This window comes from Cydia splendana, chromosome 6 (assembly GCF_910591565.1).
Source record: "Cydia splendana chromosome 6, ilCydSple1.2, whole genome shotgun sequence".
NCBI classification, from domain to species: Eukaryota; Metazoa; Arthropoda; class Insecta; order Lepidoptera; family Tortricidae; genus Cydia; species Cydia splendana.
Window position 1 is genome coordinate 435,544 of NC_085965.1, and position 17,667 is coordinate 453,210.

At 48.5% G+C, this 17,667-nt stretch overlaps 2 protein-coding genes across 2 annotated transcripts in view; one reads left to right on the plus strand and one right to left on the minus strand.

Moving 5' to 3' along the window:
• Positions 1-17,667, minus strand: part of LOC134791252 (small ribosomal subunit protein mS33) — a 271,224-nt gene that overhangs the window by 223,817 nt on the left and 29,740 nt on the right. The gene's annotated exons all lie outside the window — the stretch shown is intronic.
• LOC134791597 (tuberin) overlaps positions 1-17,667 on the plus strand; it is a 43,814-nt gene that overhangs the window by 6,035 nt on the left and 20,112 nt on the right. Inside the window, exons 9-30 of the mRNA XM_063762646.1 lie at positions 1,298-1,439; positions 1,601-1,746; positions 2,151-2,323; positions 3,239-3,398; positions 5,682-5,766; positions 6,461-6,603; positions 6,709-6,897; positions 7,463-7,648; positions 7,924-8,095; positions 8,877-9,032; positions 9,745-9,941; positions 10,700-10,807; positions 11,860-12,020; positions 13,473-13,598; positions 13,758-13,842; positions 14,321-14,394; positions 16,132-16,398; positions 16,458-16,547; positions 16,621-16,710; positions 16,781-16,873; positions 16,947-17,036; positions 17,110-17,199. Coding sequence (XP_063618716.1) covers positions 1,298-1,439; positions 1,601-1,746; positions 2,151-2,323; positions 3,239-3,398; positions 5,682-5,766; positions 6,461-6,603; positions 6,709-6,897; positions 7,463-7,648; positions 7,924-8,095; positions 8,877-9,032; positions 9,745-9,941; positions 10,700-10,807; positions 11,860-12,020; positions 13,473-13,598; positions 13,758-13,842; positions 14,321-14,394; positions 16,132-16,398; positions 16,458-16,547; positions 16,621-16,710; positions 16,781-16,873; positions 16,947-17,036; positions 17,110-17,199 — 3,023 coding nt within the window. The remainder of the gene's footprint in view (positions 1-1,297; positions 1,440-1,600; positions 1,747-2,150; positions 2,324-3,238; positions 3,399-5,681; positions 5,767-6,460; positions 6,604-6,708; positions 6,898-7,462; positions 7,649-7,923; positions 8,096-8,876; positions 9,033-9,744; positions 9,942-10,699; positions 10,808-11,859; positions 12,021-13,472; positions 13,599-13,757; positions 13,843-14,320; positions 14,395-16,131; positions 16,399-16,457; positions 16,548-16,620; positions 16,711-16,780; positions 16,874-16,946; positions 17,037-17,109; positions 17,200-17,667) is intronic.

Here is a 17,667-nt window from a genome sequence, read left to right on the forward strand (position 1 = left end):
TCCATTTCGTGACATGAGACCTAACTGCTCACCTAGAGGATTCTAAAAAACCCATACAACATATGTCTAAGACATACCAACACCGAGATCCCTCGCACTTCTTTGGAGTTCATCATCAGGTCCATCTCGTGACATGAGACCTAACTGCTCACCTAGAGGATTCTAAAAAACCCATACAACATATGTCTATCACAAACCAACACCGAGTTCCCTCGCACTTCTTTGAAGTTCATCATCAGGTCCATCTCGTGACATGCGGCCTAACTGCTCACCTAGAGGATTCTAAAAAACCCATACAACATATGTCTATCACAAACCAACACCGAGTTCCCTCGCACTTTGGAGTTCATCATCTGGTCCATCTCGTGACATGAGACCTAACTGCTCACCTAGAGGATTCTAAAAAAACCCATACAACATATGTCTATCACAAACCAACACCGAGTTCCCTCGCACTTCTTTGGAGTTCATCATCAGGTCCATCTCGTGACATGAGACCTAACTGCTCACCTAGAGGATTCTAAAAAACCCATACAACATATGTCTATCACAAACCAACACCGAGTGCCCTCGCACTTCTTTGAAGTTCATCATCAGGTCCATCTCGTGACATGCGGCCTAACTGCTCCGCTGGCCTAGAGAATTCTAAAAAATTTACACAACATATTACCTATATATTATGTCTAAAATGCTACAATACGGTATGACGAAGCACGAAGTTTCCGTAACTGAAAAACCATCATCGTCACATCACTAGTCGAAAGGGAAAGGGATAGCGCATTGCATTTTCAAGTTGACGAAAAGGGACGGACATACTTCGCCTCTGCTTACGACCAGTATAAAATGAACCCCGCGGACAAGAAACATTATTCAATGAAATAATGAATTTGACTTTCCTGTGGGATGTTATTCCATCTGTTTCGTAAGTAGATGTCTTAGATGACTTGCCACACCATTTTACGCTGCAATATCCCATGATTTCCCAATGAATTCAATAGTTTACGATTTATTTTCTTAGACTCGTGCACACTGCTAACAGGTCGTAACCTTGGGCGCAACTGATCGGAGCGGCGCGCGAACAATCTTATATTTGACCTATACACCATACGGGCGGTGGCCGCGAGTCGTCCTATAAGCTCGGTCTATAGGGGTTGGTCTGTGGCGCAGTCTTATCTCACTTTGTCCGCACCCTTATTGTGCTAAGCTCGCACTTTCATTATCATATCGAATGACTATTTTCGTGTATAAGAATCTCACTTATATTTAAATATTGTGGTTACAAATGTTTCCTTTATAGGCGGTGAGCACGAACCAGCCCGTAGTAACCTACGAAGTGATCCAAGCCATCCAGAGCCTCGTGACGCGCGCCCCGCCGGACTCGCTCTGCGCCGCCTGGGACGTGCTGCTGGCCGTGCTGGCACACGCGCACAGACACGACAGTAAGTACACTTACACAACAAAGTGCGAACTCTTATATATTAATAGTGCGCACTCTTACACAATACGCAGTTAAGAGTGCACTCCTACTCAACAAGGCCAGTCCTAAAGTTCTGTATAATCAAATTACTCTTAGATAATAGACAAACTTTTCTTCTTACAGAAAGCCTGGATCCGCCCAACGAGCTAATCCACACACGTCTCCACGCCCTTTTAACCAGTATAGAACAACTGCACGAGGCCGGCCAGTACACTGGAGACACCGGCCAGCTGCTGGACCTCATCGACTCTAGCGCGCAGGACCGACCGGTAACTACAGCTGACTAGTGCAGAGTACAGTACAATTGGTGGGAACAGCATTCGTGGATTCGTCTTATTTTGTGGGGCTTCGCTTCGTCCAATAAAGTCGTTCATCCATAAATTGACGTTTAATGCTAAGGTCCACCATACAAAACATGTAATTTCAATTTGAAATCAATAGTGAAGAAACTATGGTTGCATTTCTTCGGTTTGAAATCGAATGAAACATAAGAAATGCTACTCAATGCATCAGACTCAAACTTCAATTTTTTTTATGGTATAGGAGGTAAACGAGCAGACGAATCGCCTGATGGTAAGCGATTACCGTTGCTCATGGACACCAGCAACACCAGGGTTTTAAGTTAGTTGGCGGCTTTTAAGATGGAAGTATTTATGATTGTTTTATTCCGCAGGAAGCATCAGTGGTCCGCCTCATCACGCTGCGCTGCGCGACGCTGTCGCCCGGCCGCGCGGACTGGCTGGCCGCGGCCCTGGCGCTCGGCGACAAGTTCGTGCGTCGCGACACGAGGCTCGGCGTCCGCATGCACGCGCTGCAACAACTGCTCGCCGTCGTCAAACGACACAGGTGCGTTACACCGCCGCCCGGTCGGCCGCAGCCTCAGTATTAGCACAGTACTAACGTACAGTATGGACGCTCCCTGCCTCCCGTTGAAAGTGCCGCCCACCCGCTCTCGGTTACCTCACAGTTACCGGCTGGCAAGGACGCGACGACGCGGTGCGCAGAGCGGAGGCCACGTCAAATATTCAAATATTAAACAAATATTTACAAAACCTATCAGATCACACTGAAAACAACAAAATATCTATATGAACAAAAAATCATGTTTTCAACTTAGGCAATATTTTTGTGGCCGGAATTTCCTTACAAAAATTTTGTTACTTCGTTTAAACTGATTCAAAATAGGAAACTATTGTGTAAATCGAGCTTAGATACCCACCTTACAGCATAATACGATTCTTATTTCTTCCTAATACGCGCAATGAGTTTTGAGTCATTGAGGTCATCGAACTTGACAACAAAATGGCGGGAACCCTAGCACGTCTTATCTCACTCACACAAGCAAGGTACGCGCTTACCTACACGAGCTTAGACTGTGTGCGTAGGAACGAGTTTGTTTCATACATTTGATCGCCAGTGTCCGAGGTGTGATATTAGGGAGACAAGTATACCTAATTGTCCGGCGCGACACCCGGATGCGCTCACACAACTGCTCGCCGTCCTCAAACGACACAGGTGCTCCGTATACCCGCCTACGGGTACGCCGCAACCTTAGCATTATGAGACGAAAGACATCAGTTTACATTTGACATTTTGGCTATAGTTTACTTACTGATTTCTGTCAAAATACTTATACACTAATAGTGCGCACTCTTACACAACAAGCTGGCTATAGGCAACATTTTGGCTACAGTTTACTTACTGCTTTCTGTCAAAATATTGGAGGTTCAAAATAATAATAGTTATCGTTTGTATGGTCAGGTTCCTGTACGAGGAGGAGGTGGTGGTGGGCGTGGTGGTGCCGCTGCTGGGCTGGTGCGGCGACCCCCCGCTGCGCGCCGCCGCCGCGCGCGCCGCCGCCGAGCTGGCCGTGCTGGCGGCCGGCGACGCCGCCACCGACCTCATCGACCTGCTGGAGAAGGTACCTCCCACCACCCTCTCTCTTCCTCCACACCTAGCGCCGAGCTGGCCGTGCTGGCGGCCGGCGACGCCGCCACCGACCTCATCGACCTGCTGGAGAAGGTACCTCCCACCACCCTCTCTCTTCCTCCACACCTAGCGCCGAGCTGGCCGTGCTGGCGGCCGGCGACGCCGCCACCGACCTCATCGACCTGCTGGAGAAGGTACCTCCCACCACCCTCTCTCTTCCTCCACACCTAGCGCCGAGCTGGCCGTGCTGGCGGCCGGCGACGCCGCCACCGACCTCATCGACCTGCTGGAGAAGGTACCTCCCACCACCCTCTCTCTTCCTCCACACCTAGCGCCGAGCTGGCCGTGCTGGCGGCCGGCGACGCCGCCACCGACCTCATCGACCTGCTGGAGAAGGTACCTCCCACCACCCTCTCTCTTCCTCCACACCTAGCGCCGAGCTGGCCGTGCTGGCGGCCGGCGACGCCGCCACCGACCTCATCGACCTGCTGGAGAAGGTACCTCCCACCACCCTCTCTCTTCCTCCACACCTAGCGCCGAGCTGGCCGTGCTGGCGGCCGGCGACGCCGCCACCGACCTCATCGACCTGCTGGAGAAGGTACCTCCCACCACCCTCTCTCTTCCTCCACACCTAGCGCCGAGCTGGCCGTGCTGGCGGCCGGCGACGCCGCCACCGACCTCATCGACCTGCTGGAGAAGGTACCTCCCAACCCCCTCTCTCTTCCTCCACACCTAGCGCCGAGCTGGCCGTGCTGGCGGCCGGCGACGCCGCCACCGACCTCATCGACCTGCTGGAGAAGGTACCTCCCAACCCCCTCTCTCTTCCTCCACACCTAGCGCCGAGCTGGCCGTGCTGGCGGCCGGCGACGCCGCCACCGACCTCATCGACCTGCTGGAGAAGGTACCTCCCAACACCCTCTCTCTTCCTCCACACCTAGCGCCGAGCTGGCCGTGCTGGCGGCCGGCGACGCCGCCACCGACCTCATCGACCTGCTGGAGAAGGTACCTCCCAACCCCCTCTCTCTTCCTCCACACCTAGCGCCGAGCTGGCCGTGCTGGCGGCCGGCGACGCCGCCACCGACCTCATCGACCTGCTGGAGAAGGTACCTCCCAACCCCCTCTCTTCCTTCACACCTAGCGCCGAGCTGGCCGTGCTGGCGGCCGGCGACGCCGCCACCGACCTCATCGACCTGCTGGAGAAGGTACCTCCCAACCCCCTCTCTCTTCCTCCACACCTAGCGCCGAGCTGGCCGTGCTGGCGGCCGGCGACGCCGCCACCGACCTCATCGACCTGCTGGAGAAGGTACCTCCCAACCCCCTCTCTCTTCCTCCACACCTAGCGCCGAGCTGGCCGTGCTGGCGGCCGGCGACGCCGCCACCGACCTCATCGACCTGCTGGAGAAGGTACCTCCCAACCCCCTCTCTCTTCCTCCACACCTAGCGCCGAGCTGGCCGTGCTGGCGGCCGGCGACGCCGCCACCGACCTCATCGACCTGCTGGAGAAGGTACCTCCCAACCCCCTCTCTCTTCCTCCACACCTAGCGCCGAGCTGGCCGTGCTGGCGGCCGGCGACGCCGCCACCGACCTCATCGACCTGCTGGAGAAGGTACCTCCCAACCCCCTCTCTCTTCCTCCACACCTAGCGCCGAGCTGGCCGTGCTGGCGGCCGGCGACGCCGCCACCGACCTCATCGACCTGCTGGAGAAGGTACCTCCCAACTCCCTCTCTCTTCCTCCACACCTAGCGCCGAGCTGGCCGTGCTGGCGGCCGGCGACGCCGCCACCGACCTCATCGACCTGCTGGAGAAGGTACCTCCCAACCCCCTCTCTCTTCCTCCACACCTAGCGCCGAGCTGGCCGTGCTGGCGGCCGGCGACGCCGCCACCGACCTCATCGACCTGCTGGAGAAGGTACCTCCCAACCCCCTCTCTCTTCCTCCACACCTAGCGCCGAGCTGGCCGTGCTGGCGGCCGGCGACGCCGCCACCGACCTCATCGACCTGCTGGAGAAGGTACCTCCCAACCCCCTCTCTCTTCCTCCACACCTAGGTGTCTCATATGCTCCATTTTGTATAATTGGACCAGGTTAACTCTGCGCCGACTTTGCAATGCCGACTGTACACGGGGATTGAATAATTGCAGCGGCGTGTTTGATTTTAGATAGTTAAAATCTGAGATAGCGAAGCGATCAATTTTATTTTCACTTTCAAATAAAGTTAAACCACACTTTGAGCCCCAAGATCGCACATAATGTTTAATTTTAAATGTAACTTGTAGATAATGAACCGGCCGTTTGAGAGTGAGGAGCCCAACGAGTCGGACCCCGAGCCGGATTTGACAGATGTCAGTCTCGCAGTCTCAGGTACGTGCATTGAAATCATAGATGGTTATTTCGCAATGTAGGCATGTTACAATGCGCTTATGAATGTCAGGAAGAAATAATATATATGCTCCTCTGTGACATTATTTTATTTAACAATGTTTAAACCTATGATGCCTTATAGTTCACGCTACCCGTCTTCACAATACATATAACGATATTGAACTTTTTATACAAGTTGTACCGACGATTTCCTGCAATATAAAGGATTTTATGGAAATTTATCAATACTGAATTTGTATTTCCAGAAATTACACGTCATGCTTTCAAAAGACTAAAACACCTATCTCTTACAGTTTTTAATTGTCCCTCACAGCTCTATTTGAATAAAACGTAGAGCCATACGAGTATGTAGAGGCCATTTTATATCGAGACTTAATCATGAACACTGTTAACTTACCATTTGTAAAGCTGATCGCAACGACATATATATGTTACAAATGAAGGTTAAATATTGCTGGTAATACATACACCGATATTCAGGATTAAAAAGAGTCATTTAATGTACGCAGAGAGTGTATTTAAGGTGATCACCTAGTTATAGTATATTAAAATTACTTTTTTCTCATAACTTTATTTGTTCACATGAAAAAAAAATGCCTAAAATGCACAATGTTTTGTCAAACTGCTGTCAATTGTAATAGTGAATATGAGTATAGTTATGATACATGGGCAGGTCTGCTGGAGGTGTTCCACGCGAAGCTGCTGCTGGCGCCGGCGGCGCACGCGGCGCGCGCCTGCCTCGTGCTGCTCGACCACCTCGACCACGCGCTCAACCATCCCCGGCACCCCGCCCAGCACGCCACGTGCAGGAAGAAGGTCTGCTGACTCCTTGTTTTATTATTTTGTTTGGGTTTGGTTTAAAAAAATATGATTTTACCGTATTTTATATCTTGTATTACGTTTCTACATCTTCGTTGACAGATTCTTGACATGATTTTCGGCCTCCGAGCGAACGCGTTCAACAGCGTCGGGTTCTGCTACGACAGCGCCGGGAACCCCGTGTACGGGACGGCCGCGCTACGTATCAAGCCGATGTGTTCGCCGAGCTTGCTCGCCGAGCCGCTCGCCGCAAGAGGGCACCATCCGCCGCCCACCAACCATCCAGTGCCGGTGAGTGTACATAATACACACCCTATGTATTATGAAGGAATCACAGCGTGACTTCGCGGCGCAAAGTTGATGCAAAATTTCACACTCACATGACTCTGGAGTAGTTTCGCAGTCATGTTCGCTCTTTCCAATAAGATGAATGATGATTTCGCCATACTCCCGGGTTTTCCGGGGGTTTTCGGGTTCGAATCCCGGTAAGGGCATTTATTTGTGTGTTTATAACAAATATTTGTTCCTGAGTTATGGATGTTTTTTATGTATATAAGTATTTATATATAATTATATATTATATATATCGTTGTCTAGTACCCACAACACAAGCCTTATTGAGCTTACCGTGGGACTAGGTCGATTTGTGTAAAATTGTCCTATAATATTTATTTATTATTTATTTATACTGACTGTGTCTCTTTCCCATTTAATGTTTGAATAAATTACTTTCGATTTTGGCATAATTTGCTGTAGAGATAGTTGGAGTCCCGGGAAAAGTACTAATACTACTGAGAAGTAACTGGCTCAAGATTACTATCTTGAATTAGTAAATTAAGCTATGTTTTATCATCAGGGAACGTGCATCCTCCCAGTGGGTCGCTGCGCGCGCATTCTGACCCTGGCCCTGAGCCGCGAGAAGGAGTGGTCGGTGCTACTACATGTGCTCCGGGCCCTGCCGGCCTTGCTACAGTCCAGGGCGCTCTGCGTCGGTCGCAGGGCTCAAGACTTGGACCTGCTGGCTTCGACTCTCTGCGCCATGGTGAGATCCTCATTAATTTTCGCCCTAGCTCTAAGTCCGGAAAAGGGAAAAAGAATGCTCATCGCAACACGTCCCCCGGGCCTTACCGGCTTTACTACAGTCCAGGCCTTTCTTTGGCAGTCGCATTGCTCAAAAATTGGACCTGCTGGCTTCTACAACATAGCCAGAAAAATACAGAGCAATTTTGTAACGCTAAACAATTTAATTGAATGAGTCAGTTAACATTTTGGACGATAGAACAGTTAAGTAGTTTAAATTTTACAAATTGTTTCCAGTTGTCGGACAGAAGCCTGGCGTTCCCCGAGTGCCTGCGAGGTCAAAAGGTCCTGGTCTCGGAACTGCACGCCGCCGTGCTGCCTTCTTTAGGGGCCCTAGCGCCGTACCACGCCTTCCTCGAGCCATTAACACAACAGAGGGTAGTGCGATGTCTGCTGCGCTACGGCATGGGTCAGTCTGTTCATATATACTCCTAACTTTTAACTCCCAGACCGATCCTGCTCATTTTCAAACCTAATGCCCCTCCATTATTTTAAAGTTTTGTCTACAATCCTTACGATGTCGTATAGATTAACCAATATTTGGAATATACCAACATAACAACACACATCTAGCCGACCCCAAGGCTCGACCTTGAGTCGATTGATAATTGAAAAGAAGACTTAGTGTCATGTATTTACTTATGTCGTCATGTTGTATCTCTTTTTTATACTAGTTGTGTAAACTGTGTGTTATATATTTTTCGGCTTATTTTATGTTTCTTTCCTTTATGTTTCTTTTTTTTTGTCTGTTACCGTCTGTGATTATTTCTCACTTGATGGTCTCATCAAGCGGAAGATCAGCGCTGGAAGTCGCCAGCAACATGCTAAGATCCGGGCCATTTCGTGACACTTTATTTTTCACTGTTTTTTCTGTGTATATCTATTGTCTGTGTGTTTACGAATAAAAAACGGATTGGCAGATAAAATTGGTTTCAGGAAAATTCATACTTACATCAAGGTATAAGTGACCTGCGGCCCTGCGTATTTGTTTCTTTCATAATAAAAAACAGAAAAATGTGCAAAAACAATTGTTTTTTTTTTGTTTTTACCTAACTTCGAGATCAAACGAAGGAAAGTGATGTGTTTGTTCTGTGTAGTTTCATTACTTTTAATTTGATTATAATCCGACCCTTTATCGACGTTAACTGCATATCGTTTTTAAAAAAGTATGTTTTTTTTATCTGCCACAGTTTTGCGGACGCCGGCGCCATACCTCGCGGCTCTGACGCAGTTCACCCTAGAAGCCCGTGACACCATGGTGAAGCTACTCCCCGAGGTTCTACTGGACCTGTCCAAGGTGTCCGACACCAAGCTCATCGCAGGACCCATGCTAGAGTTTCTATCCAGTAAGTTCAACACAGATGGCGCTGCAATCGCTTCGATTCTATAAACTGAGCCATGATTGGTTTGAGTTAAAACTTCAGGTGCCGGAATTTAAAATAGGCTTATATCTGGTTTATGGACGCTCACGGCAAAATTAACTTTCAATTAGCTACTTTAATTTATTTATAGGTTTTAAAAATAATTATGTTTTAGGTATTTAACTGTGATTTATTTGTATTAATCCAAAAGCACGACTAACACGTTACAATACAATGAAAGTAGTATCAATAGGGTATTATACTGTATTCAAAATAAATTATTTTACACCATGCATGAAATAAAGCACCAGATAATTATTAGAAAAACACAGATAGGAGTTATTTTTAAACACAAGTTCTATTTAATAAATCGGATAGAAATATAAAAAGTAGGTGAGTTGACCGTGACGTCACGATGTAATGTTTCATATAAATTCCATATTAGCAAATCGTTTTGACAGTTCTAAAAAAGTAACTGATTTGACTAGTAGGAAAATACCCTATTATACAAATAAATAATAGCAATTTCGCTAAAATTCAATTATAATAACTGGTCGCCATTTATGGAAAAGGATCTGTCAATAGAATTTGAACTTTCTGTCAAAAAGTCCTGATGGATGGATGGATCCTTTTCGATAAATTACGTCCATCTATCATGTACATTGTATAACCATATTAAAAAAAACCTTTTTTTCAGCACTAACCCGACTACCGCGAGTATTCGCCTCATTCGTTGAAGACCAGTACATGTCGGTATTCGCCATCCTGCTCCCGTACACGAACCCGTCCCGCTACAACCACTACGTCGTCTCGCTCGCACACCACGTGGTCGCCGCCTGGTTCCTCAAGTGCCGGCTCTCTTATAGGCGGAACTTCGTCCGGTTTATTATACACGTGAGTATTCCGTATGTCACGTGGCAGGGTCGCCATGTGATGAGGTGGCGTGTAAGGGATTTACGAGCTGTTATCTATTATTATTATACCCTGTATAAATTGGATATATACTATACACTAGCTAGGTAGCAGGGATGTTGCGAATATTCGCATCCGCATCCGCGGAACATCCGCATTATTTTCAACATCCGCATCTGCATCCGCATAAAATCGATGCGGAGCTCATGATGTCGACCAAGTCGGTAACAGGAACGTCTTAGCGGCGCCGTAAGTGCTAGGAAATTTCGTCATTATATTGTATAACATAACGAAATCGTCTAGATTCCGAAAAGTCGGCCAAGTTACTGTTTATTAAATAAAACGCACCTATATTCTTGCTCAAATACTAAACGTTTCGTTTTTTTTTTAATAAAAATTACTAAATAAAAATGTAATATATTACTTTTTTTAAGTACCAAATATTGACATCCGCATCCGCGGATATGAGGCTAAATATCCGCATCCGCATCCGCGGATGTCAAAAAATCTGCATCCGCAACATCCCTGCTAGGTAGTACCATATTAAGAGGGATGTGCATACTCCACTACCGTCTACTTGAATCAACCATCAGGAACCTGAATTCTAGATTAAAATTAAATGTAGAAATTGTATCAATTGGGATAGGGTTTTAAAAATATGTACAAGATAATAGACCCTCGAAGGCGCACGATCCCTGTAGAGGTAGGGTTTTGTTTTGTAACAATAATCGTGTTGTCAGGGTCTACACAACTACATCATAATGCCGTTCGAAGAGCAGCTACACAACTACAAGGTGCACGCGCCGGCCAACGAGGACTCCAGCAATCGCAAGCGCAGCTCCAGTTTGGTGAGTACCATTATTTTTTACTAGCTTTTGCCCCCGCGTTGGAATATGATGATGATTGATAGAAAAATATCCTATGTGGGCCTCAAACTATCTCCATACCAAATTCCATCTAAATAGGTTCAGTGGTTTAAGTGTGAAAAGGTAACAGACAGATAGAGTTACTTTCGCATTTAAAATATTAGTAAGGATTTCATTTGTATTCTATAAAAACTTGTAGTCAAACTTTTGCGTCGTCTATTACTGTTTAGCGTTATATTGCACACTGATTTTTATAATGTGTATTTTTGTGTAATTTTCACTAAAGTTATGATTTCTTTTAGATCCTATGTCACACATTTCAATATTCCAATTCATGCTGTTAATTACTCGGATCACAGAGTGCGTTTATGCTAACTTTTCCAATTTTAATACATATAACAAAGTGATAGGGTGTCATTATAATTTGTATAATTTAGTAATAATTTGTATTTTATTTGTAATTGAATTTCTATTTTATTTTATGTATGTCTGAAATAAAAGAATTAAATTAAATTAAAAAAAATATACTTAATCGTAATATTTTCATAGAAATTTGACATCAACGATGATATTGGCACACGTTGTCATTACAAATGCCATGCAATCTTGGTCTGACTTTAACGTAAGCTTTAAATTTTAATCCTGGACGCAATCGGTCCAATGAGTAAGAGTGTTTTACTGTTTTCACATTGTCCCATATCGATTCGATAACAGCGGACTTAATGCCAATGGCACTCTCCTGCAGCTGTTTTAGTCATAGGCGCCATCCGAAATCCGATATCGGAAAGGCGCTTCCGATAAATTCAGCCATGTCGGAGTCCCCCGTCAGCTGTCGGACCGATAATATTTGTTTGTGTGCGTACGTGTAGGCATAATGCTTGTTGTAGTGTGCGTGACGGCGCCCGGGCGCGCCCCCGCGGCCTGGATACGCGGGTGTAGGACCTACATCCGATATCGGATCTGAAAACGCTCTAAGATGTTGAAAATGGCGACCATATTGTTATGTTAGAGTTATGTAAAACGTCTCGTGGCAGGGGTCGCGCGGCGTGTCGGCGGCGCCGCTCGGGGCCGGCGCGGGCGCCACGCGCGCCTCCGCCGCCTCCGCCTCCGCCGCCTTCCACGTGGAGCTCACCGAGACCTGCGTCGACCTGCTGGCGCGCTACACCGCCTCCGCCTGCAGCGTCAAGCCGCAGAGGTATGTAGCCTTCCACGTGGAGCTCACCGAGACCTGCGTCGACCTGCTGGCGCGCTACACCGCCTCCGCCTGCAGCGTCAAGCCGCAGAGGTATGTAGCCTTCCACGTGGAGCTCACCGAGACCTGCGTCGACCTGCTGGCGCGCTACACCGCCTCCGCCTGCAGCGTCAAGCCGCAGAGGTATGTAGCCTTCCACGTGGAGCTCACCGAGACCTGCGTCGACCTGCTGGCGCGCTACACCGCCTCCGCCTGCAGCGTCAAGCCGCAGAGGTATGTAGCCTTCCACGTGGAGCTCACCGAGACCTGCGTCGACCTGCTGGCGCGCTACACCGCCTCCGCCTGCAGCGTCAAGCCGCAGAGGTATGTAGCCTTCCACGTGGAGCTCACCGAGACCTGCGTCGACCTGCTGGCGCGCTACACCGCCTCCGCCTGCAGCGTCAAGCCGCAGAGGTATGTAGCCTTCCACGTGGAGCTCACCGAGACCTGCGTCGACCTGCTGGCGCGCTACACCGCCTCCGCCTGCAGCGTCAAGCCGCAGAGGTATGTAGCCTTCCACGTGGAGCTCACCGAGACCTGCGTCGACCTGCTGGCGCGCTACACCGCCTCCGCCTGCAGCGTCAAGCCGCAGAGGTATGTAGCCTTCCACGTGGAGCTCACCGAGACCTGCGTCGACCTGCTGGCGCGCTACACCGCCTCCGCCTGCAGCGTCAAGCCGCAGAGGTATGTAGCCTTCCACGTGGAGCTCACCGAGACCTGCGTCGACCTGCTGGCGCGCTACACCGCCTCCGCCTGCAGCGTCAAGCCGCAGAGGTATGTAGCTTTCCACGTGGAGCTCACCGAGACCTGCGTCGACCTGCTGGCGCGCTACACCGCCTCCGCCTGCAGCGTCAAGCCGCAGAGGTATGTAGCCTTCCACGTGGAGCTCACCGAGACCTGCGTCGACCTGCTGGCGCGCTACACCGCCTCCGCCTGCAGCGTCAAGCCGCAGAGGTATGTAGCCTTCCACGTGGAGCTCACCGAGACCTGCGTCGACCTGCTGGCGCGCTACACCGCCTCCGCCTGCAGCGTCAAGCCGCAGAGGTATGTAGCCTTCCACGTGGAGCTCACCGAGACCTGCGTCGACCTGCTGGCGCGCTACACCGCCTCCGCCTGCAGCGTCAAGCCGCAGAGGTATGTAGCCTTCCACGTGGAGCTCACCGAGACCTGCGTCGACCTGCTGGCGCGCTACACCGCCTCCGCCTGCAGCGTCAAGCCGCAGAGGTATGTAGCCTTCCACGTGGAGCTCACCGAGACCTGCGTCGACCTGCTGGCGCGCTACACCGCCTCCGCCTGCAGCGTCAAGCCGCGGAGGTAATTTTGGGTGATTTTGTTCCTTACATTACATATATGTGTAGTAACTTCTTCAGTAATCAAAAACAAAAACAATATGATTCTCATGAAAATTCGTTTCAGGAGCGACGCAGCAGAATGGATGTTCTCCGGCGGGCAGTCCATGACGTGGCTGGTGGGGCACAAACTAGTGACAATTACCACTGCGGGCTGCAACATGAACAGCATCAAACAGGGCATGTGCGACAGGTCAGTTCTACAGTTCTCATTTTTTACTTACCCGGGAAATAATGGCAATCGTGACAAAAACCAAATTTCCTTTCTTATTTCACAAATAACTATTGTCTAATATCTCTATGAGTTTTAGAACAGTAGTAGTGTGTTTGTTGATTGTGTTTGGTGGCACAGATGCGCGACGCTGTGCCGGCAGCACGCGGAGAGCGCGGCCAGCCCGCTGCCGCCGCTCGCGCTGCACGACGAACACGCCAAGCTGGTACGCATACTATACCTACCACTTACGTACCTACTTTATACAGACAACCAATGACAAGGCTGACTTAAGGTTCAAACACACAGTCACATTAAACACTGTAACAAATCCCAATATTGTATTATTTCTCATTCCAAATTACAACTATAAGTTGTGTATATATTTGTTTTTTAATTCTTTAAATGCGCCTATCGTGCGCGGCGCGTCATCGTGAACCTTGTCGGCGTGCGCGAAGGTTGATATTGGGTTGTAGGCGCGTGCATCACATCACGTGTATGGTGGTCAAAGAATTTAGATTTTTTTATAAATCGTACATGTTGGCGCCTAAAACTACAGCAAAGCTGGGTGTTTTCGTGTGAATTTTCCAATAGAATTTTAGACGCATTGAGTGTGATGAGACTGGAAAGTCACAGGTTATAGTGTAACATTGTTTAAACTGATGTCAATGTTTATAAGTAACAGTGTTAATATTATAATGAAGGTACCGCCGAGCGACGGGAGCCACGGGCAGAATCACAACAACCTACAAGTCACCAACCCGCCCGAGATCAAACGGTAAGTCTCTTTCACTCTTTGTCTCACTATTTGTGGAAAACTAACTGACGGGTTTCAATTGATGATCCCTTCAGGGTTCACTTATATTTGATTACGTGAGTTTTCTTCAACCAACTTGAACCCTAAATGGTTCAACAATTAAACTAGTAGTTTGTTATTAGGACGGCCCCTTTGAACTGATTAAAGGAATAAACGAACATAATCATTATAATTGTGATAAACTGTTTTAAAATCATGCTTCTTTTAAGAACTAACTAGAAGCAGAATATTATAGGTATAGGTAATAACATATCTAAAACCCCTCTTGTTTGAGTTCGCATAGACTTACGAAGCTAAGAAGTTTGATTAATTCAGTCCACTTATAATATTTCACATGGAGAATTAATTTTCCATGGTATATTATAATTATATTATAATTGTAAATTGTACACGCAAGAGGGACTTTAGTATTTACCGACATAATGGATAGTGTTTGGTTTGGTTTTGTGTGTCACTAACACTGGCCCGGGCGCGGGACTAACCGCTTCGTCGCGTGCTTTCTAACGACACTAAACGCGAGTTAACGTACTGCACAACTAGCATAAGCTGTGGCCATTTATGCAGCGTGCGCCCCGTGACATTTTAACTACGTATTTTTGACGGTACATTTAAATAAATTTAAAAATTCAAATATCGGACAATTTTACACAGATCAACCTAGTAAGTTCAATAAGGCTTGTGTTGTGGGCACTAGACGACGATATATATAATACATAGGTATATATGAATACTTATATACATAGAAACATCCATAACTCAGGAACAAATATTTGTGATAAACACACAAATAAATGCCCTTACCAGGATTCGAACCCGGGACCTCCTGCTTCGTAGGCAAGGTTACTACCGACTAGGCTAAGAGGCCGTTAAATTACGTGAAAGTTAAATTTGTATACTTCCACTTAGTAGGTATATCGTGTCGGTTTATTTGGGCCCACGCTGTATAGTCGCCAGCAACTTGTGCTAGCTGCGGTGTTTGCTTTAAAGTAGGTATTCAGAAGATTATTACGCAATGACTTTGAATCTTCAATTTTTTTCCATTTATCATGTTTCAAGTAATCGCTGGTAGTCGGACCAAGATAACTCTGCATTACTGCAATGACAAAGTGTGGCAATGTTATTGTTATTGTCAAATTCCTATGAAAATATGACGTTGCAGAGTTAACCTAGCCGGACTTTATTGAAGTCATCACGAAGTAATCTTTAAGGTCTGTTCCAATGTTAAATACAATTTGGCGATATAGTTAAATAGAATAAAACTATTATTAGATAGTCAAATAGAAAAATACTTTCATTAGAATAGACCATAGAATTGTTACTAACATTCCGTCCGAGTCAAACTACGTACTTGCCTACTTATTCAAATGTATACTCGCATAGCATGCATCTCTTAAATTAAGGTAAACTAGATAATCTCGTGCCTCGCACAATTCCGTACGTAAAACTATGTAAACGCATTATATCGCATATTATAATGAATTTAAAATACACCCCGACGTATCGAACCCAACGAACTATCGAACCCTTAACAGCGTTCTTGGTCAACGGGATACCCCGTCCCCCGAGTCTCATAGTTTTCTTTCATGAGCAAATATAAATAGCTCGGTAACCGAAAAGGATATAAAAAAAAACGTAGTTTGACTCTTGTGTTGCGACGTTGTCGCTTGCTTGCTTGTGACGTGTGGTGTGGTGTGGCAGCTACAGCAAGCACTCGCTGCAACACTCGCGCTCGACCGACAACTCGGCCAGCTCCTCGCTCTCCGACCGGCCCGACACCGTGCCCTCCAGGTCAGTGGCGAGTCGTACACACGTCAACAACGTTGTCGCTTGCTTGCTTGTGACGTGTGGTGTGGTGTGGCAGCTACAGCAAGCACTCGCTGCAACACTCGCGCTCGACCGACAACTCGGCCAGCTCCTCGCTCTCCGACCGGCCCGACACCGTGCCCTCCAGGTCAGTGGCGAGTCGTACACACGTCAACAACGTTGTCGCTTGCTTGCTTGTGACGTGTGGTGTGGTGTGGTAGCTACAGCAAGCACTCGCTGCAACACTCGCGCTCGACCGACAACTCGGCCAGCTCCTCACTCTCCGACCGGCCCGACACCGTGCCCTCCAGGTCAGTGGCGAGTCGTACACACGTCAACAACGTTGTCGCTTGCTTGCTTGTGACGTGTGGTGTGGTGTGGCAGCTACAGCAAGCACTCGCTGCAACACTCGCGCTCGACCGACAACTCGGCCAGCTCCTCGCTCTCCGACCGGCCCGACACCGTGCCCTCCAGGTCAGTGGCGAGTCGTGCACACGTCAACAACGTTGTCGCTTGCTTGCTTGTGACGTGTGGTGTGGTGTAGCAGCTACAGCAAGCACTCGCTGCAACACTCGCGCTCGACTGACAACTCGGCCAGCTCCTCGCTCTCCGACCGGCCCGACACCGTGCCCTCCAGGTCAGTGGCGACTCGTACACACGTCAACAACGTTGTCGCTTGCTTGCTTGTGACGTGTGGTGTGGTGTGGCAGCTACAGCAAGCACTCGCTGCAACACTCGCGCTCGACCGACAACTCGGCCAGCTCCTCGCTCTCCGACCGGCCCGACACCGTGCCCTCCAGGTCAGTGGCGAGTCGTACACACGTCAACAACGTTGTCGCTTGCTTGCTTGTGACGTGTGGTGTGGTGTGGCAGCTACAGCAAGCACTCGCTGCAACACTCGCGCTCGACCGACAACTCGGCCAGCCCCTCGCTCTCCGACCGGCCCGACACCGTGCCCTCCAGGTCAGTGGCGACTCGTAGACAAGTCAACAGCCGGCTAACACCAGGGCTATGTTACTCTCGACAAGTCCTGGTCTCTCTGGCAGGTCCAGATCTTTGTCAGATCAGATCGGCTTCGCTGACTGCTGCTGTGAAAAATCCGGTGACGGTTCCATTTAGCGAAAACTTAACAATCCTAACGAACCGATAGCTATAAGGTTTTGAACGGTATAACAGCTGCAGTATCGTTCTATAACCACCCGGATAGGATTGCTCTATAAGAGGACGGCATCATAAACCTGCTGGTTTGTTCTGGTGTAACTCGGGGAATTCGCACAAGGTATGTTGCAGTCGGTAACATTTTGATCCGATTTGAGAAACAGAACTGCATGACTAACATGTGACGTTTTCAATCAAAAGATACATTGTCGGTTGGACAACTTAAATCTTTACGTCAGTAACGCCTTATTATCAACTGACAATAAATTATCT